The sequence below is a fragment of the Acinonyx jubatus genome, chromosome E1, assembly GCF_027475565.1.
Source record: "Acinonyx jubatus isolate Ajub_Pintada_27869175 chromosome E1, VMU_Ajub_asm_v1.0, whole genome shotgun sequence".
Taxonomy (NCBI): Eukaryota; Metazoa; Chordata; class Mammalia; order Carnivora; family Felidae; genus Acinonyx; species Acinonyx jubatus.
In genome coordinates, this window is record NC_069397.1 from 27,872,706 (window position 1) to 27,900,050 (window position 27,345).

Sequence of the window (27,345 nt, forward strand, 5' to 3'; positions counted from 1 at the left end):
AATATATGCCTATTCTATACGCATACCTGCAAATAATGGCATGCATATGTCCCCTGACATAAACACCAGCGACATGCGTGTAGTGGTGCACATGCTGATCTACACACTAGGGAAGTGAGGATGTCACCTCATCCCCATGAACTCCTCGGCTGTTCCGTCAGCCTGGGTGGAGCCCACACGCAGGGGCCCTGTGGTTCAGTGCTGCCGCTGCTATTCCCCAAGGGTGCCACACGAGGGCCCCCAACCTCGGCAGAGACTGGCTTGTGTGCGGTTGAACTGAGTCCCACGTTCAGAGGGGAAAGGGGCTGCCTCTCTGAGGCCCCTCCCAACACCCCTGTCTCTGGGGACCCCATCTAGGCCCCCGCCCCCACATACAAGTTGACTTGTGGGTAGGAGAGTTCCCATGTCCTTGTCCCCCAAAGCCATTTTCCCATAGCACAAAGGCCTAAGGTTAGACGGAAGATGAACTTCCTTGCCGTTTGGGGCAAAGCCAGCCCAACAGCCTGTGTTGTCTCCCCTGTTGGCGCAAGAAGGCCAGATTGCCCCCGAAATGAAGTCTGCCAGGAGGAAGCTGAAGCAATTCTCTCAGTCAGTTTCTATCACTGTCTCTGCTTCTATCTTCCTGTTTTCATTCTTTTGATTTCTCTGTCTCTCTCTCTCTCTCTCTTTGTTTCATCTCAAATCCCATTTTTTCTCTACCTGCCCCTCTTCACGGCTGGCTCTGTCTATCTGTCATACCGCCTCCTGTCTCTGTCTCTACTGGTCTTGGGCTGGGGCCGATGTGGGGAGGACCATCTGCAGCCCCCTCGCCTCAGTACAAGGAAGGCGTAGGGGCGTGTGGGGAAGAGGGGCGGGAGGCCACATGTAGCGGGTACTGGGCTGGGATCCCGTGAGGAACCTGCTCTTCCCTCTGTCCCGACCCTGCCTGCTGGTCCAGCCCACCAGTCCAGCGCCATCACCATGGAAACCAGCAGCCGACTTCCTATTGGTGGGCGGGAGAAGACAGGGAGGGGGAGGGGAGGGCTGGCTCTCCCCTGCTCATCACCCCCATTCTGAGGCTCAGCCCTCCTCTGCGCCCACCATCTCGGGGCTCCGGGACTGTAGGGGACCCTTGCAGTCCCCAGAGCTGAGGCCAGCATAGTCTCTACTATGAGGCAAGCAGCCCACCGACCCAGGCCTCCTTAGGACCAGCCGACTGCCCAGCAAGCGGGAGAGCAGCAGCAGAGAGAGGGGCAGGAGATAAAGGACCACAGCGGACGGTCGAGGATCACCCCCAGCAGCTCCCGCACACCTTAGCCAGGCTGAGGGTCGTGATGGATAGCCAGACTCACAGACGCTGACGGACACACAATGACACCGATGCACACGGCTGCACAACACTGAGCTGCTCAGACACAACCAGTGACAGCATCACACACTGCCACAGCCCTGCAATACAGACACCCACACACATACAGAAACAACTGGTAACTCCGAAACAGGCAGACGGTGACACACAGAGCCACTACCCCCAGCACACACGAGTGGGGGCACCTGTCCTCCAAACACACACAAGACAGCGCTGACCTGAACAGACAGGGCTGGAGACACACGCAAACCCTCAGCCAGGCGCTGCTGTTGGTGGCCTCTGCACATCCTCCCTGCCCCCACGGGGACACCCTCGCTCCTCCACACACCCGCGCACACACATAGCCACGAGCAAACATAGCTCGCATACCCCTAGCTTCAGCTCTGGAAGCTCGGACTCCTGCAGCCTCCTTTGTGGGTGAGGAAGAACAGCCAACCTCAGATGGAGCCTCGGTGAAGAAGCCAAGAGCTCAGAGAGGAAAGGGTCTGGCCTGGCATGACCCTCGCCAGCCCCTCCATTTGGCTGGGTGATGTCCCCCGGCCTGGGTCCTGGGGCCCCTTGGCAGTATCATGGAGCAACTGACACCTCTCCCACAGCTGGGGGACCCCAGAGCCATGGAGCCGTGGGCCCTGCCCGCCTGGCAGAACTGGACTCCAGGCCAGGGGAGCGAACCCGGAGGCACAGCCCCAAGCATTGCTGAAATCCCGGCAGCTGGGCAGGTTGGAGAGCTGAGGCCCGGGGAGAGCTCCGAGCCGGAGCCTGAGGGAGCCCAGAGCCCCGGGGCTATGGGGGGCATTGACCCTGAAGGAACCAAAACCGGGCTGAACAGCCTGGGGCACCAAGCAGCAAGCTCCAGACCCAGCTGCCCGAGGCTGGAGGACGAGGAGGTGGAGGCTCTCCCTAAGGTAAGGGAGCTGGGGAGGGCTGGGGTCTCCAAGGTGGGGCCTCTACTGGCGCCCTCCAGCCTGGGCACGATATGTAACCCCGCTGCCCACTCCTCCTCTCCTGGCCTGTCTCTGTCTGTGGGTCCTTCTCTGTGACTGTGTGTCATCCCTTCTCTGGGCAGGAATCTCAGTGGCTCCATTTTTTGCCATATGTCTGTCCTTCTGACTCTCTGCCTGTCTGTCTACATCTGGCCCTGCCCCTGCCCCTTCCCTCTGTGAGTCTTTCTTTAACAGTCTGTCTGTCTGTGTCTCCTCCTCTGAGAGTCTCTGTCCTTGGGGGCTGGAGGATCCTGGGGGAGGTGGGGGTGGTGGGGGTGTATGGTGGAATCAGAGACCAGAGGAAGCAGATTCAAGGGAGGGGGCTCAGTGCTGGGTTGAGCCAGGAAGGACAAGGTTTGGGGTAGGTGTGAGCAGCCTCCTATAGAAGATGGAGGGATCAGGGCTTTGGGGGAAGCAAGGGGCCAGAGCGGCCAGAAGGAGCCTGGAGGGGTGGGGCTGGGAGCTTGAGCTGGCATTTCCCAGGGAGAAATGGGCAGAGATGGAAAGAACTGGGGACTAGCAGAGAGGGTCTCAGGGCTAGGGGAGGCCGGTGGGGGCCCCTTCTAGGCCTCTCATGCTCCTCTCTGAAGGCCTAGGACACGGGGGAGAACCTTCTCGTCTCCATGTCTCCTTAGACCATTGGGGGGCAGGATGCTTCCATAGGAGGGCTTTGACAAGGCAGGGTGTGTTTCTGAGGTGCCGTGTCCTGTCCTTTCCCATGCCAGGGCAAGCTGAGCATGGGCTTTGGGGACAGGCCCAATCTGGAGCTGCTGAGGGCCCTGGGGGAGCTGCAGCAGCGCTGTGCCATCCTTAAGGAGGAAAATCAGATGCTGGTGAGGCTTGGAAAGAGAGTCCTGGGTCCTGCTTGGGGCTGGGGGAAGGCAGACTCAGACACCCCAGCCTTCTGCCTCAGTGCCCTCCTCATCCCATAAAGCATCCCTCCAAGTGGGGGCTGCATGGAGGTGATATGATCCCAAGATGCAGAGAGGGTGAACCCCTACTTAGAGTACCCAAGGACTCCACTGTGAGCCCAGGGCTCCAATTCAAGTCCTGGACAGTTAGGATTGGGTCTGCGGGGTGCTCCCCGCATGCCCCAATTCTGGCTGACCCCTTGTCAGAGGAAGAGCAGCTTCCCTGAGACAGAGGAGAAGGTGCGGAGGCTGAAGCGGAAGAATGCCGAGCTGGCGGTCATTGCCAAGCGTCTGGAGGAGAGGGCCCGGAAGCTGCAGGAGACTAACCTGAAGGTGGTGAGGATGGGAGGCTGCTGGATGGAGGCTGGGTGACCAGGGAGAGGGGAGCCAGGCTGGGCCTGAGGGAGTGGGGTTCGGGAGTCATGGACTCCTGGCACCCAGGAAAGCGGGAACGCAGGGGCCAAGGTGTAGAAAGGGCAAATGCTGGCTGGGCTAGGAGGCTGAGGGTTTCTGGAGTTACCGGAGCGAGGGAAGCATTGGGCGTTCCTGAACAGGCGGGGAGTTTCTGGATTACCACGTGCTGGTGCTGGCTGCAGCCTCCCGCTGAGCTCATCTTTGGGTGAAGGGCTGGTGGGGGCAGGGATGAAGACCCATGACAGTGGCAGCCCTCAATTAGCAGCAGCCTTTGGGCCTAAACTAGGATGTGGAGTTAACCCTTCCAGTCCTGTCTGAGAATTGCTGGGATGGGGTCAAGTGAGGCTAGTGGTCCCCTAAAGCCCCAGATACAGGGTAGAAGCAGGAGGCCATACTTCTAGGTTTTCATCCGAATCCCTCCGTTGGGAGGAGCTGAGGAGTGGGGAGAAGTGCCCCAGCCCTCAGATGACCGTGGGCCTTACTCCTCCTCTGGCCAGGTGAGTGCCCCTGTGCCCCGTCCTGGGGCCAGCTTGGAGTTGTGCCGGAAGGCCCTGGCCCATCAGCGAGCCCGGGACCTCAGTGAGACAGCCAGCGCCCTGCTGGCTAAGGACAAGCAGATTGCTGCCTTGCAGCGGGAGTGCAGGGAGCTGCAGGCCAGGCTCACCCTGGTTGGCAAGGTGCGAGGAGGCCCTGGTCACCCCTTCCAGTTCAGCCCTCCGCAGGGCCACCTGCCTGGCTTGCGGGATGTGGACGAGATGTTGATGAGATGCAAATGAAGCGGGAAGGTAGAAGCTGCTGGGGAGTAGGTTCCCCTGGCAACGGCCCAGGTGGGAGCGGGGAGAAGGAGCCTGAACTGAAGGGGGTGGAGCTATGAATCCCAGACCTGGGGATTTCTGTGCTCCAGGCTTCAGGCTGTATGCCAGCGGGTTTGGCTGTACGAATCCACGTATACCTCACACTTGTGTGGAGCGATGTTCACAAGGCATTTTAGCACAGTGCCGGGCACACCGTGAGTGCCCAGTAAATGAGTTACTCTGACGGTCTGCACACGGGCTCGCGGAAGCATGTGGCTGTGCACGCGTGCACCTATGGCGAGGCATGTATGCATGGGAGGCTGTGCACGTTCCCGCGCATCGGAGCCGCTCCGGCACCGTGGAGCGCGGGCTCCGCCGGGGATGGTGGGGGGCGGGCAAGGGTTAGGCCTGACTCCTCTCCGTGTCCCCCAACCAGGAGGGCCCCCAGTGGCTCCACGTGAGGGACTTCGACCGGCTGCTCCGCGAGTCCCAGCGGGAGGTGCTGCGGCTGCAGAGGCAGATCGCCCTGCGCAACCAGCAGGAGCCACCCCCGCCGTCCCGGCCCCCGGGCCCCGCTGCCCCGGCCAGAGCAGGGGCGCCCGCCCCCGGGGCCCCGGGAGAGGTGAGCTCTGGCGCCAGGGCAGGTGTGTAGGCGTCCGGGGATGGGGGTGGGGGAGGCTCTGGCATCTCTCCCTGCACAGCGCTCGGAGCCCCGAGGACTCGGTGGTGGCGTGCGCGCTCCAAGGGCTGGGGAGCTTTCCAGACCCCAGGGGGCAGGGTCGCCCGTACCTGCGCTGAGCCGGACCCGGGCGACTCGGGGTCCGCCCTCCGCAGGCCTGCGCCCCACGGGGCCCGCCCCGTCGCCCCTGCCGCGCCGCCAGTGGTACGGCCCGGCTGCAAATCCGCGGTTGCCCTGGCAGCCGCCCGGGGCCCAGCCCGCGCCGCCGCCTCCCGCCGCCGCCGCCGCCGCCGCCGCAGCGCGGGGACGCCCCCTTCAGCTCCCGCCTGGTCCTCCAGGCCCGGCCCCGGCTCCCCGGGGGTGGCGGTGCGTCCCCCTCGGCTCCAGGTACGAGCGATCTTCGCTGGGTGCTGGGCGTAGGCGGCCTCTGTCGCGAGGGCTTGCGAGCCCACTCCGGACCCCCAGAAGTTATAGGTCTGGCTCCTCTCCATCCTCTCTACTGGGTCGGCACCTAGGTTCACCTCGTTCTGGAAACAGGGGTGGGAGAAGGTGGATTCCATAGGGACCAAGGCCTCGGTGCGGGGTGGGGGTGGGGGTGGGGGTGCTTCTTGCTCAGATTTTGCCCCTCTGCTTGGCCCAGGGAGGGAGATGCGGCTCCCATCAAGGCCTGTCCTCCCCTGGAGTTTGCACAGATAAATCTGAAGTGCGACAGGGTGGGCTTGGGGGAAGCTAGGAGGAGGGTCTGGCCAGGCTTGCACTGCTCTAGGCAAAGCCCAGGTTTGGATGATCCAGAATTCCTAGCTCTGGGAGCACCGCATCCCTGGGGGCTCAGGCAGCCTCCTAGTTCTCTGCCAGTCACTGAAGGACACCCAGGACAGTTATTGAGTGCAGAGCAGGGCTGCTGTTGGAAGCTAAAAAGGGAAAGCTTTGGCCTGGATAAGGGACCCATCTCCCAGGGCACACATGGGTCTCAGGATCTCAAAGCAGTATGTCTGGAGGACACAGGGGCACAGCCTCTGCACTCCCACATCAGCTGGAGGCATGGGCAGGCAGCACCCCCTTCCCTACAGCCCCCATTCCTGGGCAGGGATCTCTTTGCTGACCGTGAGATGGCATGGGAGCCTGCCACAGACAGCCTGGGCAGAGGGGCAGGCTGCTCTGAGGCCCTGAGTTCTTGGGTGCCAGCCTCCCCACTGCCCCCTGCGTTTGCAGGCCAGGCCCCAAGAGGATGTGGAAAACCCACCCACGGGCCTAGGGGAGCCAGAGAAACAGCAGAGGGTGCAGCAGCTGGTAAGTCCCAGGTCAAGGGCTGGAGGCGACCAGTTTTGGGCAGGTCTGCCTTCTCACATGAGGAGCCCTTGGTTCTGACCCCACAGGAGTCAGAGCTCAGCAAGAAGCGAAAGAAATGCGAGAGCCTGGAGCAGGAAGCCCGGAAAAAGCAGAGGCGATGTGAGGAGCTGGTGAGCTCCCGAGGGCCTCCCCGAGGCCAGCCAGGTTGTGGGCTCCCTCTCAGCTCTGCTTTCACCCTTCTTGTCCTTCGGGGCTCTCCTGTCCTGTTTGGCGCAGGGTCCAGGTGGGGGAGGAAGACCTTGTCTGGGAGGGCAGGGTCCTCTGTGTGGGGAGAGGAGGGGTGTAGGTGCCAGACCCCCGCCCAGAGCTCCCCTGGTCTCTCAGGAACTGCAGCTGAGAGAAGCCCAGAATGAGAATGCCCGCCTCGTGGAGGAGAATTCTCGGCTCAGTGGGAGAGCCACGGAAAAAGAGCAGGTAGCGGTTCTGCCCACGGGCTGTGGGGCTGGGCTTCGCTGGGGCCCTGGTCCCTGGGCAGGGGGCTGTCTTCTGTGTCCCCTGAACTGGGCCAGAGTATGAAGGGTACTATTCCCCCTGGTGAGGGAGCTGCTGGGACGAGGCTCACACACCCAGCTCCCTGCCACTCCCCCCTCTCCAGGTGGAGTGGGAGAATGCAGAGCTGAGGGGCCAGCTCCTGGGGGTGACACAGGAGAGGGACTCAGCCCTTCGCAAGAGCCAGGGCCTGCAGAGCAAGCTGGAGAGCCTGGAGCAGGTGCTGAAGGTGAGGAGATTGCATAGGTGGGGGGAGGGTCTTGGTCCCTGATGCAAGGAGAAAGTGGGACGGTAGAACGTGCCCTATGTGGGGCACTGGGGTCTGAGCCCCAGTCCTGGCACCACCAGCCTTGCCCCTCTCTGGCCTCAGTTTCCTTCTTAACAGAAGGCATCTGGAACACATGGTGTCCAGAGCTCCCACACCTTAGATCTACAGAAATGGTGGAGCCGGGCTCTGGCCTTGACCCAAGGTCTTGTGTTTTAGCACATGCGGGAGGTGGCCCAGCGGAGGCAGCAGCTCGAGGTGGAGCATGAGCAGGCTCGGATCAGCCTGCAGGAGAAGCAGGAGGAGGTCCGGAGGCTGCAGCAGGTGGGGGCAGGGGTGAGGGAAGGGTGGTAGGCTGCTGGACTCCTCAGTCAGCTGCTCATCCAGTGAGCACTTACTGAGCACCCACTGAGTGCTAGGCTTTGTGCTAGGCACTGGCGACAGCGGTGGGGAAAGATCAGGTCCCAGGCCAACCAGCAAATAAGCAGATATGCAAGTGAGGCAACCCCAGTCACTGACGGGCCCTGGTGGGGGGAAGTGAGCAGGGTGGTGTGACGGAGTGACTAGGGTGGGGCCAGGGGCCACTTTAGAGAGGTGGGCAGGGAAGGCCTCTAATACGTTAAGGGTGTGAAGGAGCCGGCTGAAGAGCACTCCAGGTAGGAGAATTGAAGCGCAAATGCCCTGTGGCAGGAAGAGCACGGGGGTCCAGACCAGTTGGCTAGATTATAATAGGTTAGAGAACAGCAGGAATAGGCAAGAGCCAGATCTTGTCGGGCCTTAAAGAAGAGTGGGTATTTTGTTCTCTGAGGGGTTGGAAACTGTTGGAAGGTCCCAAGCAGGGGAGTAGCGTGATCTGATTAATCATTTTAGAAGATCACATGAGCAGCACTGTGGAGGGTGGATTGGGGGAGTGGGTGAGGAGGCAGGTGGTCAGGTGTTGGGGCTGCTGCAGTTCAGGAGGGAGATGACGGCCGTCTGGATGAGGGTGCAGGCGATGCAGGTGGAAACAAGTGGAAGGATTTGAAGTATATTTTAGAGACGGAATTGACAAAACTCCATAGGATTCTAGTGGAGCTCCTGCTTCTTTTAGCCATTTGCTGAGTAAACCCTAATGGATTGTGGGGCTCTTCACTCTCTAGGCGGTGATGGATGAAGGGGCAACAGGTGTGAGAGTTAGGGAGTCCTGAGTTCTGAGCCCTGTCTTGGCTAAGTTTGGGTTATGTGTTAAACATACAAGTGGACACTTCAAAGACAGTTGGATCTATGGGTTTGGAGTCATGGGGAAGTTGGTCATGGAGATAGGGTTCGGAGTCATCAGTGTGTCCAGTCGTGTGACTAGATGGGACTCCTTGGGAGAGCAAAGAGTGTAAAGTGCCCTGTGCCCGTCCCTGTGCCCTGTAGCACCCTAACACTCAAAAGGGGCAAAAGAAAGGGAGCAGGTGAAGGAGGCTGAGAAGGAGCGTCCCAAGAGGTAGGAGGGAAACCCAGAGGGTGGATGTCCCAGAAAGAGAGAAACAGTATCAGACGTGCCTCTCCTTGACACCGTTACCTTCTGGCCTAAGGTATGGTTCTGGGGTGGGATCTGGGAGGGAGGAGCCCTCAGCCTCCCCCTTCCCAGCTCCCCTTTCCTTTTCTTCCCTTGCTTTGCCCTTACGGCTCCCCCCTCCCATCCATCTCCCTCTCTCTCCTCCCCTGTTACTCACCTTTCCTCTCCAACTTTTGCCTCCTCCTACCTGTAGGCCCAGGCAGAAGCCAAGAGGGAACATGAAGGGGCTGTGCAGCTGCTGGAGGTAGGGTCCTTGGAAGTGGCCACCAGCAACACCAGTTTGGGGAGAAGGCAGGGACGTTCAGAGAGGGCTGGAATGGACTGTGTGGGTGTGGAGGGTGTGGGGTTAAGGAAGGGCCCTTAGGTGCTCCAGAGCCTCGGGAATCCCTTCCACTATTGGCCTACTTCTTAGGCAGGGGCACAGCTGGGCAGGGGCTCCTGGGTCTGGTGGCATCAGCCCCCACTACCCCCCACCCCCAGAGGCTGCCTTCACCTGAAATACCCTTCCATTTAGGAACTGCTCAGTCAGTCCAGGGAGCCGACCAGGTGGTGTCCACTTGGGCCCTTGCTCCCTCTCTGCGCAGTGACCCGCAGGGTGAAGGGTTCTAACCTGTCCTCTTTGCTTTCCTTTCCTGCCACAGTCGACCCTGGATTCCATGCAGGTACAGCCTCCTGACCCTCCACCTCCCTGGGTTGTCCCCTCCCATGCACCTGTCCAGGCTGCCTGAGCTGGGTCTCCTGCCTCAGGGCCCAGTGGTCCCAGCTCTCATGTGGAACAGAGGAGGGTGTAGCAGACCCAAGAACCTGTAGAAGGACTGGCATTCCTGCGGGACGTGTGGGCCACCTCCTCGGCCCAGAGCTGCCACAGTGCCTGGCAGATGCGGGGCCGACCCTCCTCTAAAACATAGCCGCTCAGACCATGAGGAAGTTCCTCACCAGTCTAACCCGTGACCCTCTTGATATTGGCCAGGAGAGAGTCCCAAATGTTGGGACTTTTCTGATACTTGAGAAAAATTCTTGAGAATTGGCTCCTTCCTGCCATAAAGATGTCCCTAGCTCCTGTGCAGGATCTCTCTTGAGGGTGGGGATTTGGGTCACTGACTGAGAGGGTGACAAGCAGCAGAGCCAAAGAAACTCCTGAGGAGATACTGGCAGTGGAGCCGGGAGTGGGAGCCATTCCTTTTGGCCCGGAAGCAACAGGAAGGAGCGAGTGCCACTGCCTGGGGTGTGAGGGTGTGCTGAGTGGGGGGTGGGTTTAGCCCTTCTCGGGAGGGTTGGGAGTGAAGCCCGCCCACAGCTCTGGTGTTTCACCCCCAGCTCAGACACTGTTAAGGCAGTGGGGCAGCCAGGTGAGGGCTGGTGCCCAGGCCTAGGGCTGGGTGGGTGGAAGCTGAAGCCTGGTGTGGGGGCTCAGGATGAACTGGGCAGCTTTGCTGGGCCTGGTGGCTTATGGGAGGTCTTGGCCCAGGTCCGGGTTCGAGAGCTGGAAGAGCAGTGCCGCAGCCAAACAGAGCGCTTCAGCCTCCTGGCACAGGAGCTCCAGGCCTTCCGCCTGCACCCTGGCCCCTTGGATCTACTCACCTCTGCCTTGGGCTACAGTACCCTTGGGGACCACCCACCACCCCCCTGCTGCTGCTCTACCCCCCACCCCTGCCGTGGGTCTGGCCCCAAAGGTAAGTGGACCCCAGTGACATTTTGTCTGGAATGCTTTTGCATAGAGCAGAGACTTCAGGGTCAGAGAAAGCGCACAACTCACCCAAAGTCACACGGCAAGTTAGGGCCAGGCTGGAATAAGGCTCTGATGGGGGAGAAATGAGATCACAAGAGTGGCTCTCCTGGAGTCTGGCCAGGCATCTCAACCACTGCTCCTCTCCTTCAGCAAGACCTGTGTGGTTATGGCTGGGAATTGGACACTAGGAATCAGCAGCCAGCAGTAAGGGTTTGTAAAGAGCTGGGCTGGGCATCAGTCAGATCCGGAATCCCCAGCCCCTCTCACTTAACAGCCCATGTGATTTTGAGTGTGCTGCTAAACCCGTGAGCTCTGGTTTCCTAAGCTGTAAGATGGGAATAATTCAGTGCACTTCATTGACCTGCTCTGAGGATCATGCGAAATAATGTATGTAAATCACTTCCACCTCTACTTAGTAAGTTTTCCTCAAATATTTCCCTCTTGTAAGGAAACGTGGCTATGGAGGGCCTGACCCCATATCCAAGCAGCCACCCCCGCCCTTGCTCCCTGGTCCCTCCTCAGGTCACAGATCCCATGTGCCATCTTCTGTTTAGACCTTGACCTCCCTCCGGGCTCTCCTGGGCGCTGCACCCCAAAGTCTTCTGAGCCTGTCCCTGCAACCGTTGTCGGGGTCCCTCGAAGGACGGCCAAGAAGGCAGAGTCCCTCTCCAACTCCTCTCGCTCTGAATCCGTCCACAACAGCCCCAAGTCATGCCCCACACCCGAGGTCAGTGCTGGGGAGGGGCCTGGGGTTGGCCCTATTCTCCTCTGGGGTCCCCAGGGGTTGGGTGGCTGCTGGGCCTTGTGGGGACCCAAGTTGGGAAGTGGAGCCAGGCCCTGGGAGAGAAGGGCCTGCAGATTCCTCTTTATGGGCCAGGAGCTCGGGTGGAGGCTGCCCTGCTCTCCAGGGCTCACCTGCCGGCCCTACTCTGGGCCGCCCAGCCCCACCCCTCTGGGGCTCACAGAGGCCCTGGAGTCCTGAGCCGGATGGAGGGAAACACTTGGGCGCCAGGATCCATATAATGAGACTGTTCATGTGAGTGTCTGTAGCAGAAGCAGATGGTTGTGTGAGAAAGAACACGGGTTCTGGGATTCAGATCCCAGCTCTGTTTTAGGCAAGCAAGTGTCTGACTCTTTCTGGGCTTTGGCTTCCTTGTCTGGATTTTGGAGCTAATAGGACCTGCCTTGAAATGTTGTCGTGAGGGTTACATGAAAAGATAAAAGGAAGAGCACTACTGCAGGACGCGCAGTAGGTGCTTAACATGTGGCCGCTATTATTATTACCAAGTGCTTGATCACCTTGTCCCTCTCTCTACTTCTTCCTAAACCTCAGAAATCCGAGGGGGCAAGGCAGGAGCAGCCCTGCTGACCGGGGTTGGGGAAAGCGGTGGAACCCAGCCCCAACCTCTGCTGCCCCCTTGTGGGATGGAACGATGGTGCGGGCTTTGGCTGTGCCGTGGAGGGGCTGCGCTGTCTGCCCCCAGGGTGCCCCCCTTACAGGGGCTTCTCAGGACCTTCTGCCTCCTGACTTCCAGCTCTTCACAGTCGGAGTGCTTTGCTGTGTTTTTCCCTTAAAGAGACAAACTGCCGTTGGACACCCACTGTGCATCAGAGTGGTTGGCTTCCTCTTCAGTGGGGAACGTGGTCATATTTACTGGGATGGTACAGTAGAGGTCAGGGCTCAGGAGAGATCCAGGTTATACTCACTCCCCTTTGCCAGGGCAGCTTGGCTCTGCCAGGATCTGCTGGCTTGGGTGCTGCTTTAGAAAACACGGAGGCTCATTGCTGCTGGCCTTACCCAGCATGTGCTGTCTTTCCCTTCTCAAAGTAGTAGGTCCTCTGGCTCATTCTGGAAACCTGCCTGTTTTGCCATTGGCCCTGGAGCCTGGAGAGGACTGGCCCTTTCTGTTTGCCTGCAGGTGGACACAGCCAGTGAGGTGGAGGAGCTGGAGGCAGACAGTGTCTCCCTGCTCCCAGCAGCACCGGAGGGCAGCCGCGGAGGAGCCAGGATCCAGGTGTTCCTAGCACGCTATAGGTGGGACCCTCCCCTCGGCCCCCATTTCCCTAGTGTTTGGGGTGTATGGGAGGAGGGGCTGGGTGAAGATAGAGGCTTCTGGAGGTGGTGGGCGTCGTTCAGGGATCCCAGTTGGACATGTCCTCTTTGCCCAGTTGGGCCAGGTGGGCACAGTTAGCGCTCTACTTGGCTGACGGTGAAAAACCAAGTCTCCATAAAGGCCTAGTACAGCGGGAGAGAGGAGACGGGATGTGGGGGTAAGATGTGGGTCGCTGTCCTCTTCCTCCTCTGCACCTCCTTCAACAGCTACAACCCCTTCGAGGGCCCCAATGAGAACCCAGAGGCAGAGCTTCCGCTTACTGCTGGCGAGTACATCTACATCTATGGCAACATGGACGAGGATGGCTTTTTTGAAGGTAGGAAGGTGGCAGGGTTATTCTGTCCATCCCCCTGCTTTTGAGCCCCTCTTCACAAAGACCTCCACCCACCCACACGGTCTCCCTGGCATGCTCAAGCCACCAGGACGTTTCAGACTCAGCGAAAAGGCATATAGAGACCTGGCAGCCCACACAGAAGGAGTCTAGAAAAGGGAGCCACTGTCTGACTGCAGACCTACCCCAAGCAGGGCAGGGCAGTGCCTGCCACAGTCCAGATGATGAATGGGGTCACAGGGAATTTTGGCTGAATTTGCTTTTGGCTTCCAGACAGGGCATGGCAGTGCTTAACACTAGTGACCTTGAAGTTGGGCATGTAGCAAAGATCTGAAGCTGGACTCCAGCTGGGTGTGGGGGAGGGAGAACTAGGGCCCAGAGCCCAGGAAAGGGTGTCAGTGAGTAGTCAGCAGGTGTCAGGGCCCAGGCAGGGTGTGGGCTTCAGGGCAGTGCTCCAGGGCCTGTGGGAAACTCAGACACCTGAACAGAAGCCCCATTACTGAGACTGGGCAATAGGGTGGGGCCTGCCAAAGAAATGGTCTTGGGAGACCCAGGTTGGCCCTGGCCAGATAGCGGGGAGAACGGCCCTGGGCTGAGACTGGGTTGCGGTGTAGGCAGGGCAGGGTGAGGGCCATAACCGGGGGCGGGGATTGAGGAAAGAGGTTAGATCTGAATCCGTAACACCCAAAGCTTTGGGTTTGAAAGGCCAGGTCTTCAGTGCCCACTCAGCATGCCTTCCCCGGGCCCTGCATCTGTTCTTTGAGTAGCTGCTGTGTGAACTGTGGGGGAAGAGCTAAACTCCTCAGAGGGATGGGTGACCGAAAGTGGGATTAAATATTTCCCAGAAAATGACTTTTTAAATGAAAAAAACAAAAACAAAAACCCAGAAGCCAACAACTTTTCTTGGAGGGGGGCAGCAGGAACACAAATGTTCACTAAGCACAAATGATTAGAATTTGAACTATATGATCTGGGATAGGTTTAAAGGCTCATGGAGACAACAGGGGCTGGGATGCCATGTTCGTCATCACACTTAGCTAAGCAACTGCTTCTTCTATGACTGGTCCTGCCTGGACTGCTGTCGGTGGTTCAAGCTTCGGGAATGTGTGCCTGCCTCTGACTAGGGCTCCAGCGCCAGACCATCAGGGCGGTAGATGTGCTTAGCGTGGAGGCTCCTACCTTCTTAAGTGTTAGTGCTGACATTAATATTCTCAGGCTCCCATAACAAATTACCAATAGAAATGTATTCTGTGACACCTCTGGAGGCCAGAAGTTTGAAATCAAGGTGTCGGGAGGGCCACACTCCCTCTGGAGGCCCTAGGGGAGATTCTGTTCCCTGTCCCTTTCAGCTCCTGGTGGTTCCAGGTGTTTCTTGGCTTGTGACCACGTCACTCCAGTCTCTGCCTCTGTAGTTACGTTACCTCCTCCTTCTCTTCTCTCAGTGTCTCTCCCTGTGTGACTCTTATAAGGACACTTGTCATTTGATTTAGGACCCATCCATATAATCTGGAATGATCTCATCTCAGGCCCCTTAACTTAATTACATCCGCAAAGATGCTTTTTCCAAATAAGGCCACACTCACAGGATCCATGGGTTAGGATGTGGACATACTTTTGGAAGGTCACCGTTTGATCCACTACAAGTGCTTATATTCTCTAATGTATTGAAAATCACTATTGTTTCTTCAAGTTTCCATGCTTTCCCCCCACTCCTAGCATAAGCAGAGAGCGAGGGTGTTGGGGAAGCTGGAAGTCCCCCCACTGCAGCTCAGACCTGTCTTCCTCTTCAGCACCCTCTTTCTTAAACCCTGGCCTCTGCTTTCCCTTCCTCCTAATAAGGCATAGCAGCCATTGGCTCATCTGTCCCCTGGGAATCCTTTCCCTTCTCCCAAATCAGCAGTGACAGGGCATGCTGTGTGCCCACTTTCTTCCTTCCTTGACATCCCTCTGTTGTCATGTGTTCAGGGGAACTGGAACTTACCTTTGGTCAGCGCCTGGACTGACCACCAGTCATGTTCCTAGACACAGGCTCGCTATGGGTCCTCATCCCTTCTAGAACCATATGGGAATCTGTTCTCTGGCACTTAGGCCTCTTGTGGCTGAAGAGTCCTTCCCTCACCGTGATCAGGTGGTGCTTTCCTCTCCCTTTGAGGATGTCTGTTTTCCACAAAGGGAAGTTCAAGGGCGCCCCTGTCCCTACTACTCAGGCCCTTGGAGTTTGAAAGTTTTCAAATGTACAGAAAAATGAAAGAGTAATACAGCGAATACCTATATACTCACCACCTACGTTCAACAGTTGTTAACATCCTGCCATATTTGCTTTTTCCATCTGTAGGTTAAAAATGAAAAGTGATGTAAAAGAGAGTTGTAGACATCATGACATTTTGCCTAGCCCTTCTTCAGCATGCATCTCCTCAGAACATGGTTCTCGGAGAGCCTTGTGGTGCTAGCACCTGGGAGCTTGTTAGAAATGCAGACTCGCAGCCCCACCCAGACCTAACTAAATTAGAATCTGCATTTTAACAAATCTTGAGGCGATTCATATGCACATTAACATTTAAGAAGCGCTGTCCTAGATCACCACAGTACTGTTATTACACCTACGAATATTAGCAATGACTCCTCTACTGCAGATGTTGAGTGTTCTTGCCTTTTAAAAGTGCTCACAGATAAAATGTTGGTTTGGATCAAATGCTTAAGATCACCCACTAACCGTTGCTAAAATGCATTTATTGGACTGGTTTTTCTCTACCTCCTCTCTGTCTTCCCCTTCCCTGCCCTCCCTCTGCCAGGGGAGCTCATGGATGGCCGAAGGGGCCTGGTCCCTTCCAATTTTGTAGAGCGTGTGTCCGACGATGACCTCCTGACCTCCCTCCCTCCGGAGCTGGCCGATTTGTCCCACAGCTCAGGCCCCGAACTCAGTTTCCTGAGTGCAGGCGGGGGTGGCAGCAGTAGCGGGGGCCAGAGCAGCGGGGGACGCAGCCAGCCCAGACCTGAGGACGAGGCTGCGGGGGACGAGCTCAGTCTGAGCCCCCAGCCTGAGGGCCTGGGCGGGCCCCCTGCTGTGCCTTACCCACGGGGTCTGGTGGTCCTCAGGCAGCTGGCCCACAGTGTGGTGCTGGCCTGGGAGCCGCCTCCTGAGCGAGTGGAGTTACGCGGCTACCATATCTGCGTGAACGGGGAGCTGCGTCAGGCCCTGGGGCCGGGGGTGCCCCCCAAGGCTGTGCTCGAGAACCTGGACCTGCGGGCCGGGCCCCTCCGTGTTTCTGTGCAGGCCCTGACCAGCCAGGGCAGCTCCGACCCTCTGCGCTGTTGCTTGGTGGTGGGTACCCGGGCCGGGGTGGTACCTAGCCAGCTGCGGGTCCATCGACTGACAGCCACGTCTGCTGAGATCACCTGGGTGCCCGGCAATAGCAACTTGGCCCATGCCGTCTACCTCAATGGGGAAGAGTGCCCCCCTGCCCGCCCCAGCACCTACTGGGCCACCTTCTGTCACCTGCGGCCTGGTACTCTCTATCAGGCCCGAGTGGAGGCTCAGCTCCCACCTCGAGAGTCCTGGGAACCAGGCTGGGAAAAGCCGGAGCAGCGGGCTGCCACCCTGCAGTTCACCACACTCCCAGCAGGTATGCAGGCTTGCTTGGGCTTTGACGCTCTGTAATACTCAGAAGGCCAGACCAGGGGAAGTGCATTTTCAGGGAAGTGGGAAACGAGGCTGGTGCCTCTGCAAGTGAGTGTCCTGCATACCTGGGTCTGGTACCGTCCCCCCCTCAGGCCCACCTGATGCCCCCCTGGATGTGCAGATTGAGCCGGGACCCTCCCCTGGAATCTTGATCATCAGCTGGCTCCCAGTAACAATTGATGCTGCTGGCACTTCCAATGGCGTCCGGGTCACGGGCTATGCCATCTATGCTGATGGGCAAAAGGTATGGCCTGGGGACTCTGGGTCTCTCCTTGGGATATGGGTCTCTCCTTGCCGTGCTCAGAGACCTCATCTCCCCAACCTGGCACAGAGATGCCCTGCTGCTGGCATTTGGGCACTGGGTGCCCATTTGGGCAAGCAGATAGGTCGAGGGCATGGGCTTTGAGAGCAGACGACTGTGATTCAAACACCAGGCCACCACTGAAGCCCTGTGGCCAGGAGGATTAAGTGAGATAAGACATGCCAAGGCCTTAGTGTGCTGCCTGGCATCATGCTGACTGCCGTTGCTAACCATCATCGTGTCTTCAACTCAGCCACCTCCACCTCTACCCTCTACCTGCAGATCATGGAGGTGGCGTCACCCACGGCAGGCAGCGTGCTGGTGGAGCTGTCCCAGCTGCAGCTGATGCAAGTGTGCCGTGAGGTGGCTGTGCGCACCATGTCACCCCACGGCGAGTCAGCTGACTCCATTCCAGCTCCTGTCCCCCCAGCCCTAGTGGCGGCCTGCCTACCAGCCACGGTCTCTTGCCCCTCACCGCGGCCGGGCTCGGAAGCCAGACCACCCCTTGCTCCAGCCTCCCCGGGGCCTGGAGACCCCAGCTCTCCCCTCCGGCGCCCTGACCCCCATGGAACTCGAGAGCCCCCCGGTGCCCCCCCAGCAAGCCCTCCCAGAGAGGCAGCAAAAGGATCCCCCGAGGAGCCCCCAGCACCTTGCTCCCAGGTACCCTGCTGGGGAGAGGGGGAACAGGTGGAGGCTGGGACAGAGGCTGAGGGCTTGGGCCCTTCCTCAGTACCCACCATTCCAGGAGGAGGCTGGGGCAGCTGTGCTGGGCACCTCAGAGGACGGGAGGGCCAGTGAGCCGGCTGTGGGAGAGAGAGCTCCTGACCCTGCAGCTTCACCGCTGGCCCAGGAAGAGGCCCTTCTGGCACCCTGCTCCACCCAAGGAGCTCTCGCCCAGCGGGTGCCCTGTGCTGAGGCCTGCCGAGGAGGAGAGGCAGGGTCTGGGCTGAGGCCCAAGGCTGAGGTACGGAGCTGGGGACACACTGGGCCACCCAGAGAATTGGGGCCTGCCTCCCTGCCTCTGCCAGCCAAAATCTGGGTATCCTCTCCATCTAGTTTCTGTTCTGGTGTGTGCTCCGTGTCTGCTTCTTTGTCACTTTGTCTTCCCAGATTCCTCTTTTCCTTTTGGCTACTATCCTCTTCCCCCCACCCCCACCCTTGTGCACACCCCCCATTTGGGACATGACTCTCTCTCCCTCTGCCAAGGGACCCCTGTCATTCCAGCTAGGGCTGATCCTACTGGAGCCCCCTATGCCTCCTCAAACCCTTCCCTCTGTCTTCCTTTGTCTCACCTCTTGCAGAGGGAGGACACGGCAGAGCTCGGGGTCCGTCTGGTGAACTCCCTTGTGGACCATGGCCGCAATTCAGATCTCTCAGACATCCAAGAGGAGGAGGAGGACGAGGAGGAGGAGGAAGAGGACCTGAGTTCCAGGACTTGCTCTTTCCAGAAGCAGGTTGTTGGCAACAGCATCGGGGAGAATGGGGCCAAGGTAACGGGGTGAGGATGGGCTCGTGGGCCCTAGACCTCTGGTTCTCGGGTCTCTGTCCTTCGTGTCAGCAGCTGCTCCAACCACCACTGAGTGCCAGCAACATTCTAGGTGTGTGGCCTGGGCCCTGTCCCAAGCAGTAGATAGGAAGTTACTCAGGATTCTGCCCTCCTGGGAAGAAAGGAGAGGCTGAGGAGCCCTCTTCTGCCCCTTCTCCTGCTCCAGCCTGCCACATGCGGCACCCTGGTCTCCTGAGATCCTTTCTGGGAGCCTCTGGGGAGGGGTGGGGAGGCCTCCCTGCTGTCACAGGTGTGGTCTGCTCCCTGCTGCTCCTGTCCCTCGGGCCCCAACATCTGTGCAGCCTGTTCCTGGGGTGTGTTCTCTAATTCCTCCTCTGGCTGTGCTCTGGACTTGCTGTGTGGCTTTGGGCCAGCCCCCTCTCTGGTCTTTCCTCTTGTAGGAAGCTGAGGGAGGGCTGTGGGGTTGCATGGAACCCCTCCCCTCATTTGAGGACAAAGGTCACAGCTGTCTCCTCTTCCCACGGACCTCTCTTCCCCACTGCCCTTCCCCCCAGCCCCAGCCTGACCCCTTCTGTGAGACCGACAGCGACGAGGAGATCTTGGAGCAGATCCTGGAGCTGCCCCTCCAGCAGTTCTGCAGCAAGAAGCTTTTTAGCATCCCTGAAGAGGAAGAAGAGGAGGACGAGGAAGATGAGGGGGAGGATGAGGAAGACGAGGAGAGGCCAGGGGCAGGCTGTTCTTCTCGAGACCCCGGCCCACCTGAGTCTGCATTGCTGGGGCTGGGCTGTGACAGTGGTCAGCCTCGAGGACCTGGCCTGTGTCCCTTGTCTCCAGAGCCCTGCAGGGGTGGGGACCGCCTGGAAGACATACCCGGACTAGTTGGTGGAAGCATCCGGAGGAAAGGAAGTGGCTCCCCTGAGAAGCCCCCAAACCGCAGGCGGTCCCCAGATCCCCGTGAACACTGCAGCCGACTTCTCAGCAACGGCGGGCCCCAGGCCTCCGGACGACCGGGCCCCACACGGGAGAGGGGCAGCCCCGCTGTGGGCGAGGGGACCAAGGGTGTGCCAGAGGCTGGTGGGAGAGGGCGGCCGGCCCCTTCCCGGAGATGCTCCCGTGGCCGGGCTCCAGAATCTAGCCTGGCCGGCTGCTTCTCCCCCAAGTGCTTGGAAATCAGCATTGAATATGATTCTGAGGACGAGCAAGAGGCAGGCAGCGGTGGCATCAGCATCACCAGCTCCTGCTACCCTGGAGATGGGGAGGCCTGGGGCACGGCCCCCATAGGAAGGTCCAGGGGGCCTCTGAAGGCCAATTCAGGCCCCACCCCCTACCCACGCCTTTCGGCCTGGGAGAAGGGGGAGCCAGAGCGGAGAGGCCGCAGTGCGACTGGCAGAGCCAAGGAGCCACCCTCCCGGGTCCGTGCCCACTGCCCACCCTGGCAGCCCCCTGCCTGCTGCCGCCTGGTGGCCCTGCTTGCTGCCCACCAGCCACTCCCATTCCACACTGCCGCCTCCATCCGCAGAGGTGGGGCTGGGCCTCTGGGCTCCCTCACCCGCCTCCTCCCACCCGCATTCCACTGCTTTGCTGCTTCTGCCTGTCGGAACTGGGATGCACAATATTCTGTTACCGCTAGTCGCCAATTGCCGCCAGCCAGCCCCCTGCCTCTGGGCAGGGTGGCCCTGTGCTTAGCTTAGTTACGTCTTCAGGACACTGACGGTGATGTCCAGCATCACCCGACCCCAATGCTGAGAAGAGGCCCTCCTCTCCCATGCTCCTCGGCCAGCTCTGAGACCCTCCCTCTTCTGCACTCACCAACAAGGGTGGCCGGAGCCGGGGTCTCCCCTTCCACCCTTCCTCCCCCCGTGGGGGTGTCTGATGTCTCCGAGAGATTGGGCCCAGGCTCCAGGAGAGGAATGTTGTGTCCCGGCTCTGCTGTGCTGCTTATGCTGACGGGGCAGAGCTGGGGAGCGCGTGTGGGGTCCTGCCCCTGCTGATGCCCCACCAGCGGCTGGTGTGTCACTTCTGCTCTCTGCTGCGCTCTCTTTGCAGGCAACAGAGACTGGGGAGCCCAGAGGGCAGGACAGCTCTGGGCGGAGGGGCCCCCTGCGGAGAGGGGCCCAGGCCCCCAGGACGGGCGGTACCGAGTTGGGTGAGCACCCGAGGGGGGCTGGGTGAGGCCGAAGAGGCCTTTCCTGACCTAACCCTTTGGTGAGACCTTACTGTCATCGCTCTTTCCACAGCCTCTCTGAGGAACCCCCCGGCAGAAGCGCCGGTTTACCAGGACCTACCTGTCAGGGCCTTTTTGGCTCTGTTTGACTATGACCCGGTGTCAATGTCACCCAACCCTGACGCTGGGGAAGAGGAGCTCCCCTTCCGGGAGGGCCAGATCCTGAAGGTGACTGACTGATTGTCCAGGTCCCCCACCCTCTCTCCTCTCCTGTACTGGAGGTGTCCTAGCCTTCACAGGGGAGACCACAGCTTCCAGAGCCAGAGTCCTGACTCTGACACTTGCAGCTGTGTAACGTTGAGTAGATGCGCTAGCTGCTTTGGACCTTAGTTTCCTCAGTGGTAAAATGGGGCTGATGTTCATGTCCACCTCCCGAAGATGGCTGAGGATTAGGTTCAGGGCATGTGGGTTACTTCAGTGGCCCGGGCACACCGCACAGTGTAACTGCTCCTGGTAACGTTACAGTTTTCACTGAGTCTCCAAGTATTTACTCCAGGCTTTTTGCTGCTGTTCAGAGGTTACAGAGATCTAGCCTGGGGTGGGCTGGGGGGATGGACGTGCAGGCAGTGAGTGATGCTGTATGAATCCTTATTCTTGGCTGTTTCCCCCTGTTTCCTGTTTCACGACCCACAGAAGGTAGAGCATTCTTCTTCAATTCTGAGTGTGGTGCTGTGGGGCTCAGGGCCTTGGAGCCAGGGAGCAAGCCGTATTGGCCTCTTGAGATGACTGGTCTTTGCCTGCAGGTGTTTGGGGACAAGGATGCCGATGGCTTCTACCGCGGTGAAGGTGGGGGTCGGACAGGCTACATCCCCTGCAACATGGTGGCTGAGGTGGCTGTGGACAGTCCCACAGAGAGACAGCAGCTGCTCCAGCGGGGTTATTTGTCCCCAGATATTCTCACTGAAGGCTCAGGTATGTCCTGCTGCTGTCCCTTACCTACCTCCCACCACCCCAGCTCCAACTCAGTCCCTCCTGAGCCATCTGTATGTCCAGGGTGGCCAGGGAACATCATTTATCCGGAGTCTAGCAGAACCTGTAGAGCCTTGTAGAGACCAGTGTGGCCAGTGTGGCCACAGCAGTTGGCTTGCCACGTGGAACGGGGGTCTGTTGCAGAGGGGATGGGCCATGAAGTTTGGGTCCTTGAGGTCTAGGATGGGAGAGGAAAGCCCTTTAGAAACTTGAGCACAAGAACCCTGGCACAGTCCAAAGAGGAGACTCCAGAGACACTATTCTGTCCCCCTCCCTTGCCTCAGTTTCTCTCTTACATATACTTGCCTTTCTGGATCAGGGAATGGTCCCTTTGTGTACTCTACAGCCCGCACAGCTGGGCCTCCCCCCAAGCCCCGCCGCTCCAAGAAAGGTGGGTGAGACCCCCTTCTCCCTCGGGGTCTGTGAGGATGAGTGGGGGTGGGGAGCACTGCTTGGCTTTCTGGGGAGACATGAGTGGGGTTTTGAGCAGGTAAAGGGAATTAGGGCAGACCTTCATCCACATCCATTCCCTCCACTGGGGAGCGTCCTTTTAATGGGGACGGGGAGTGGTTTGCCGAGGCCTCTGCTCCAAAAAGCACCTGACTGTAAATTCTGTGCAGCCTGGAGCAAGTCCTTGACCTTTTCTGGGTCTTAGTTTACTACCAAATCCAAAGGGCTGGGCTCTGTTCCCTGAACATCTTTTCTCCTGTATCCCCTGCGTGAGACCGAGCATCCTGCCTGCCCTGCACCACCCCCAGCCTGGGATGAGGAGGGAAGTGAGGGGCAGGGCTCACCTGCACATTCTCTCCACAGCTGAGGCAGAAGGCTCTGCCCAACCCTGTGCAGGTAGGGGCCATTCCTATGCAGGGGAGACTGGGGAGAGGTGGTGTTGGGTGGCCCCTCTGGGCTCTCTCCAAGGGCTGCAGTTAGTGGAGAGGTAGTGAATAGGGGCTCAGCAGTGTGGAGGATGGTATGGTGTAGGGGGTCCAGAGAGTCCCCAGTCCTCTCCCCCTTCTCCTGCAGGCCGCCCCCAGCAGGTCTCCTCTGCCAGCTTGAAATGCTCCCGTTCCATGGTGGCTGCATTTGACTACAACCCTCGGGAGAGCTCCCCCAACATGGATGTGGAGGTGAGGACCCCCACAGACAGTCCAGCCAAGGGGGTGGTGCACGGCCTCCCCAGGGCTGACGTCGGCCTCTTGGGTTTTCCACAGGCAGAGCTGCCCTTCCGGGCAGGCGACATCATTACTGTGTTCGGTGACATGGACGATGATGGTTTCTACTATGTGAGAACATGGCGGGGAGGCGGGGAGTTGCTATATATACCCCCTTCACCAGCCCTTCCAGGGAGGGCTCTACCAGAGCCAGGGACAGGGATGAGCAAGGGTTCCTGAAGGAAAACTGGAGGAATGGACCAGGCATTGACATGGACCAGGCCATGACAGTGATGTTGACCTCAGACTGTTCCCCCAGGGGCTCCAGGGCTGAGGGGGTGGGGCTGAGGCCTCTTTCCTAGTCTGAGCCTCATCAGCATCTCTTCCCCAGGGGGAGCTCAATGGACAGAGGGGCTTGGTTCCATCCAACTTCCTGGAGGGCCCTGGACCTGAGGCGGGCAGCTCAGACAGGGAGCCTGGGACATCCCAGGCCGAGAGTCAGGTCAGTGAAGAGCTGGGCTCCCAGCTCAGGAGTTGGGGCTGTACCCTGCCAGAGTGGTGGTGGGGGCTCAGACAGTGTTGTGGGAGGGGAGCAGTTGGCTATAATCTGGGGGAGCACTGTGCAGGGTGAGGCTTCGAGGGAGAGCCCTGCCAGGGCCAGCTCCCTCCCAGTATGTGCCGCTCTCTGCAGAGGAATGACGGCTGTGACCCTGATCCCAGGTCCATCTCTCCCAGCTACCCGCGCCCCGCGGGCTGATGTTGGTGAGGGGCCTTGTGAAAAAGGACCCCTCTAGCCCTCACACCTGTAACTAGTCATAGCCCGGGTTTCAGGGAACCTCCTACCCTGTCTCCCAGGTGTCTTTTAAAGCCAGTTGCCCAGCAAGGCCCAGCAAGCTTCCTGGGTCCTTGTTCTTAGAGCTTGCTTCTCCTTGGGGTGGGTGGAATACAGCTGAGTTAACAGCCTGACGGCGCAGGGAGAGGGGATGGGTCCTGGCCCCAGTGGGAAACCCTGGGCATCTGTCCGTAATATTTACAGAAGCAAAGGCTGTGCAAAGCAGGACCAGTTCCTGTGAGCTGAGTGACCTGGTGACTGGGCAGGGAGTATGTGAGTCAGTCCATAACCCAACTCCTCTCTTTGTTCCCTGTTCTTCAGAGAATGAGGAGGAGACGAGTCCAGTGCTAGATGGAGATAGATATATATAGAGAGAGCAACATGTAAGTGGGGGACTGGCCCCCTCTGTTCATGTGACTCCCCACTCCTTACGTCACCATAATCAGATAGCACTCCTTTGTCCTGAATACTGGAGCTGACCTGGCTTCTCTGCTTTCTCCTAGGGATTGGGGGAGGGAGATCTTGCTGTGGAGCCAGATCTGGGTGCAGGATCATCCTCTCCTTTTGTTTTTACCTTGGGCAGTGCCAGCTGCTATAGGAATACATGTCATTTTAATATATAATGCCCCATATTAGCTGACTCCTCATATTCTATACCTCATGCGGCTTATAGAATGTGGTGTAACATCCATATTGTGACTCATCTGTGTATTATGATACCATATGACTATGGTATTATAATATTGTGATTATTATTGGTGACAGAAGGATGATACGGTAATTCCACCAGTAATAATAGTCTCCCCACCCTTGTCCTCTGCATCATGACCTGTTAGGGGATCAGATGCATGATTTTACTTCCAATTCTCAATTTTCTCTGCCAGAGAGAATAAAAGGGGGGCTTAAACGATTGAAATCCATAGATAACCCCAAACCATTCATCTCTGGGGCTCAGAGGCCCCTTCGTTTGTTTCCCCAGCAACCCCTCCCTCCTGGGATGCTATGAAAGGAGCCCTGGGAAGATGTGGCTGGTTAGTAGTAGACACCTTGGCCTCTAGGTGCCGGCAAACCTCTTTGAGGGCAGGCCCTGCCATGTCACCAGGGCCTTGGGTTGGGGGGTCCTAGGCTGGGCACCCAGCTCTCCTGCCTCTGGTCTGGGCTTTAGGGCTGGCTCTGGCCAGGAGACTGGCAGGCTGTGGTGGTGAGTTGGGGGCAGGCATTGAGGAAGGGACTGGAGGGCAGGGGTGGGGAATTCGTTGGCCGGCAAGATCTGATTGGGCTGTGCCAGGCATAGGAGGTCGAGGTAAGGATGTGGGAATAGGGAATAGGGGTAGGGAGGCTGCCCGGTGGCTCTCCTGTTCACCCAATCCCTGTCCTTTAGGCCACTAATGGCACTGGCTGGGCCTGTGCCAAGGGGAGCCAGCCATTCATGGTTGCCAGTGGAGCTAGGAGGAGGTTCAGCAGGGGACATATGCTGACAGAGGCAGCAGGGCAGCCTCCAGAGCTAGTGGTGGGGCTGAGTGGTGTGGCTCTGGCCCTGGCTCCCCACAGCCCTCGGAGAGGTCATTTAAGGAAGAGTCCCAATCTCCTCGTCATGGGACTGGAGCACTGCATCTGCTGGACTGGCTGAGCGTGCTGCTTCTGTCTGTGAGGCGGTGCAGGAACTGCTTTCCCTAGTGGGGCAGGGGGGCGGCGGTGGCTGCTTCTAAGTGGTCCAGGTCTTCCTTGCCGTGAGGGGGTGACATGGGGGAATTGGAGGCACCCATCCCGAGGGGCAGGTCTGAGGACTCCTGAGCTCTGTCAGCCCAGTACCCTTTAGGAAGACCCAGAGAAGGGGAGCGGCTTGCCCAGGTTCTGGAAGCAGAACTGGACTCTATGTCTGTCCCTCTGGCTTCCAGCTTAGTGTTCCCTCAGCATTCACCTCTCTGAGCTCTGTGTGTTGGGGGAAGTGGGGGGGGGAGTGGGGCTCTGGTTCTTGACCATGGGTCTGTGACATGGAGGGCTGTAAGTACCTGAGATTGTAGGGTGAAGGTGTCAGGTTGGGGCAGGGAGCCAGGCCCTGACCTTGTCCCTTTTCTCTCACATTTCAGGACTGGGCCAGCTCAGCACAAGGGCCCCTACTGCCCAGAGGCCGGTCCTGTGCCCCTGGCCCTGGCAGCTTCCCCACAATTGAACTGGGGGGGCCACAGGGCACAAGCGAGAAGGTGTGGGGTCTCCTCTCCAAGGGAAAGCAGCTCCTAAGGAAACTGGGCTCTGGGAAGAAGGAGTGATGCTGTGGCCCATCCTGCAGGCAGAAGCGGCCCCCTGAGGCCCCCGGGGTCACGGGTGGGGAAGGCCTTGGACACCCATTCTTCTGAGTTAACACTGTGGCACTTGGATGGGAATCAGAGACTCTTTGAAGGTCAGAGCTAGATGAGTCCTCAAGGATGAATCCTCTGGAGGGGCACCTTCCTCTTATAGGAGGGGAAACTGAGCCGCAGAATGAGGAAATCACTCGGTCAAGGTTGCTGAGCACCTCAGTCACAGAGCCAGGACCTGTGACTCCCCGTCCATCCACCTATGCCTACTTTCCCGCCACACGATGCTAGTCCCTTCTTTGATCCTCCCCGCTCCGATGGCGCAGGCTATCCTGACATGTCTTCCTTTCCCTGAAGGCAAGTTTGCACTGGATCCCCTGGAGCCCCCCTCCCCATGGGGCAGGCGGGCAGAACCCTGTATATATGTACATACTCAGTGCCTCAGTCCAGCCTCCTCCACCTCGCTTCCACCGCACAGGCCCAGGAAGGAGACAGGCCATGCCAAAGCGGGCCTAACCCCGCTCCATAGTGCTCCACCCCTCCCTGCCAGCCCGGCCTCCTGGCCCCTGTGTGTCTCACCCCCAAAGGCCCTGGGGCCAGCGGGCAGAAAGCAGGAGTTGGGTTTGCCTTATTTTGCTCATTGGATTCAACTTCTCGTTTGCATCATTTTCCTCTGGCCCCTGTTGGAGTCTGGGGGCTGAGGAAGAGGACAGATTTATGCAGCTATTTTCATACATTCCCTGTCCAGAATGGGGTAGAGAGCTCTCCACCCTTACCCTCACCACCCCCTCTAACCCTGCGGCTGGGTGAGTGTCTCTGCATGTTTCCTTCACTGTGGTGGGAGATCGTTCGACTGAACCCCCACCCCCGGCCTTGGTCTCCAGGGGTGTGGAATGGTGGGGGTATTTGTTTAAAAAGACATTTTATTATAATAAAGTCTATTTTCACAAAACCCATGCTGGGCTCTAACTGGGGCAAAGGACTCCTCGAGGGGCGGGTCGTGCTGGGCTTTGCACTTGACTTCGGAACTCAGAAGTTACATCCGGGGGTGACTGGGGCAAAACCAATGGACAAGAACACCAAGCAGCTCTTGAGTTTCTTTTCCACAGACGGTGTGGCAGCTTCCCGAGCCCCTGGTGGCAGGGCCGGGTGTTTGGAGTTGCAGCGGGGTTCTGGTGGGAGAAAGAGACCTGGCAAGGGTACGGGAAACCCCAGAGAAGGCACCAGTTTCAGGGCGGCAGACTGAGCACCTCCTGCAATGTTGATTTTCCTGTACTAAGTGCATAGAAACAACAGATGTAAGAAAAATGCAAGGAAACTATATAGTTCCACTTGAAAGCAGGAGGGCGGGGTGGGGGGGACTCTTAGTAGACTAGAACAGCAGAGAGAGGACAGAAAAACAGATGGGAGAACGTCCCCAGAAACCTCAAAG

The 27,345-nt window shown here is 58.8% G+C and overlaps 1 protein-coding gene across 7 annotated transcripts; it reads left to right on the forward strand.

Annotated features, from left to right (window-relative positions):
- Positions 1 to 1,058: 1,058 nt before the first annotated feature.
- TSPOAP1 (TSPO associated protein 1) lies at positions 1,059 to 26,869 on the forward strand. Of its 7 annotated transcripts, XM_027034227.2 has the most exons (32): positions 1,059 to 2,253; positions 3,057 to 3,164; positions 3,450 to 3,578; positions 4,154 to 4,333; positions 4,887 to 5,072; positions 6,342 to 6,419; positions 6,506 to 6,589; positions 6,804 to 6,893; positions 7,075 to 7,197; positions 7,453 to 7,557; positions 8,973 to 9,023; positions 9,421 to 9,441; positions 10,248 to 10,452; positions 11,063 to 11,235; positions 12,428 to 12,543; positions 12,829 to 12,938; positions 15,746 to 16,576; positions 16,725 to 16,876; positions 17,216 to 17,593; positions 17,679 to 17,897; positions 18,235 to 18,423; positions 18,989 to 19,852; positions 20,487 to 20,586; positions 20,678 to 20,832; positions 21,408 to 21,576; positions 21,953 to 22,024; positions 22,447 to 22,479; positions 22,657 to 22,760; positions 22,845 to 22,916; positions 23,176 to 23,286; positions 23,938 to 23,999; positions 25,707 to 25,846. In XM_027034227.2, exons 1-31 carry the CDS (start codon positions 1,918 to 1,920, stop codon positions 23,965 to 23,967), a joined length of 5,574 nt encoding a protein of 1,857 aa, XP_026890028.2. In that variant the 5' UTR covers positions 1,059 to 1,917; the 3' UTR covers positions 23,968 to 23,999; positions 25,707 to 25,846. The 7 variants fall into 7 exon arrangements, with proteins under 7 accessions (XP_026890028.2, XP_026890024.2, XP_026890025.2 ...); XM_027034223.2 differs by lacking the exon at positions 23,938 to 23,999 and having other exon boundaries at positions 25,707 to 26,869; XM_027034224.2 differs by lacking the exon at positions 23,938 to 23,999 and having other exon boundaries at positions 3,450 to 3,575; positions 25,707 to 26,869.
- The last annotated feature ends 476 nt before the right edge of the window (positions 26,870 to 27,345 follow it).

Excerpts from the sequence above, each read along its gene's own strand:
- TSPOAP1 (XM_027034223.2), top strand. The coding sequence starts at position 1,918 with ATGGAGCAACTGACACCTCTCCCACAGCTGGGGGACCCCAGAGCCATG. Across the intron at positions 6,420-6,505 it reads AGCAGAGGGTGCAGCAGCTG|GAGTCAGAGCTCAGCAAGAA; the intron begins GTAAGTCCCAGG and ends CTGACCCCACAG. Across the intron at positions 18,424-18,988 it reads TCGGGGAGAATGGGGCCAAG|CCCCAGCCCCAGCCTGACCC; the intron begins GTAACGGGGTGA and ends CACTGCCCTTCC.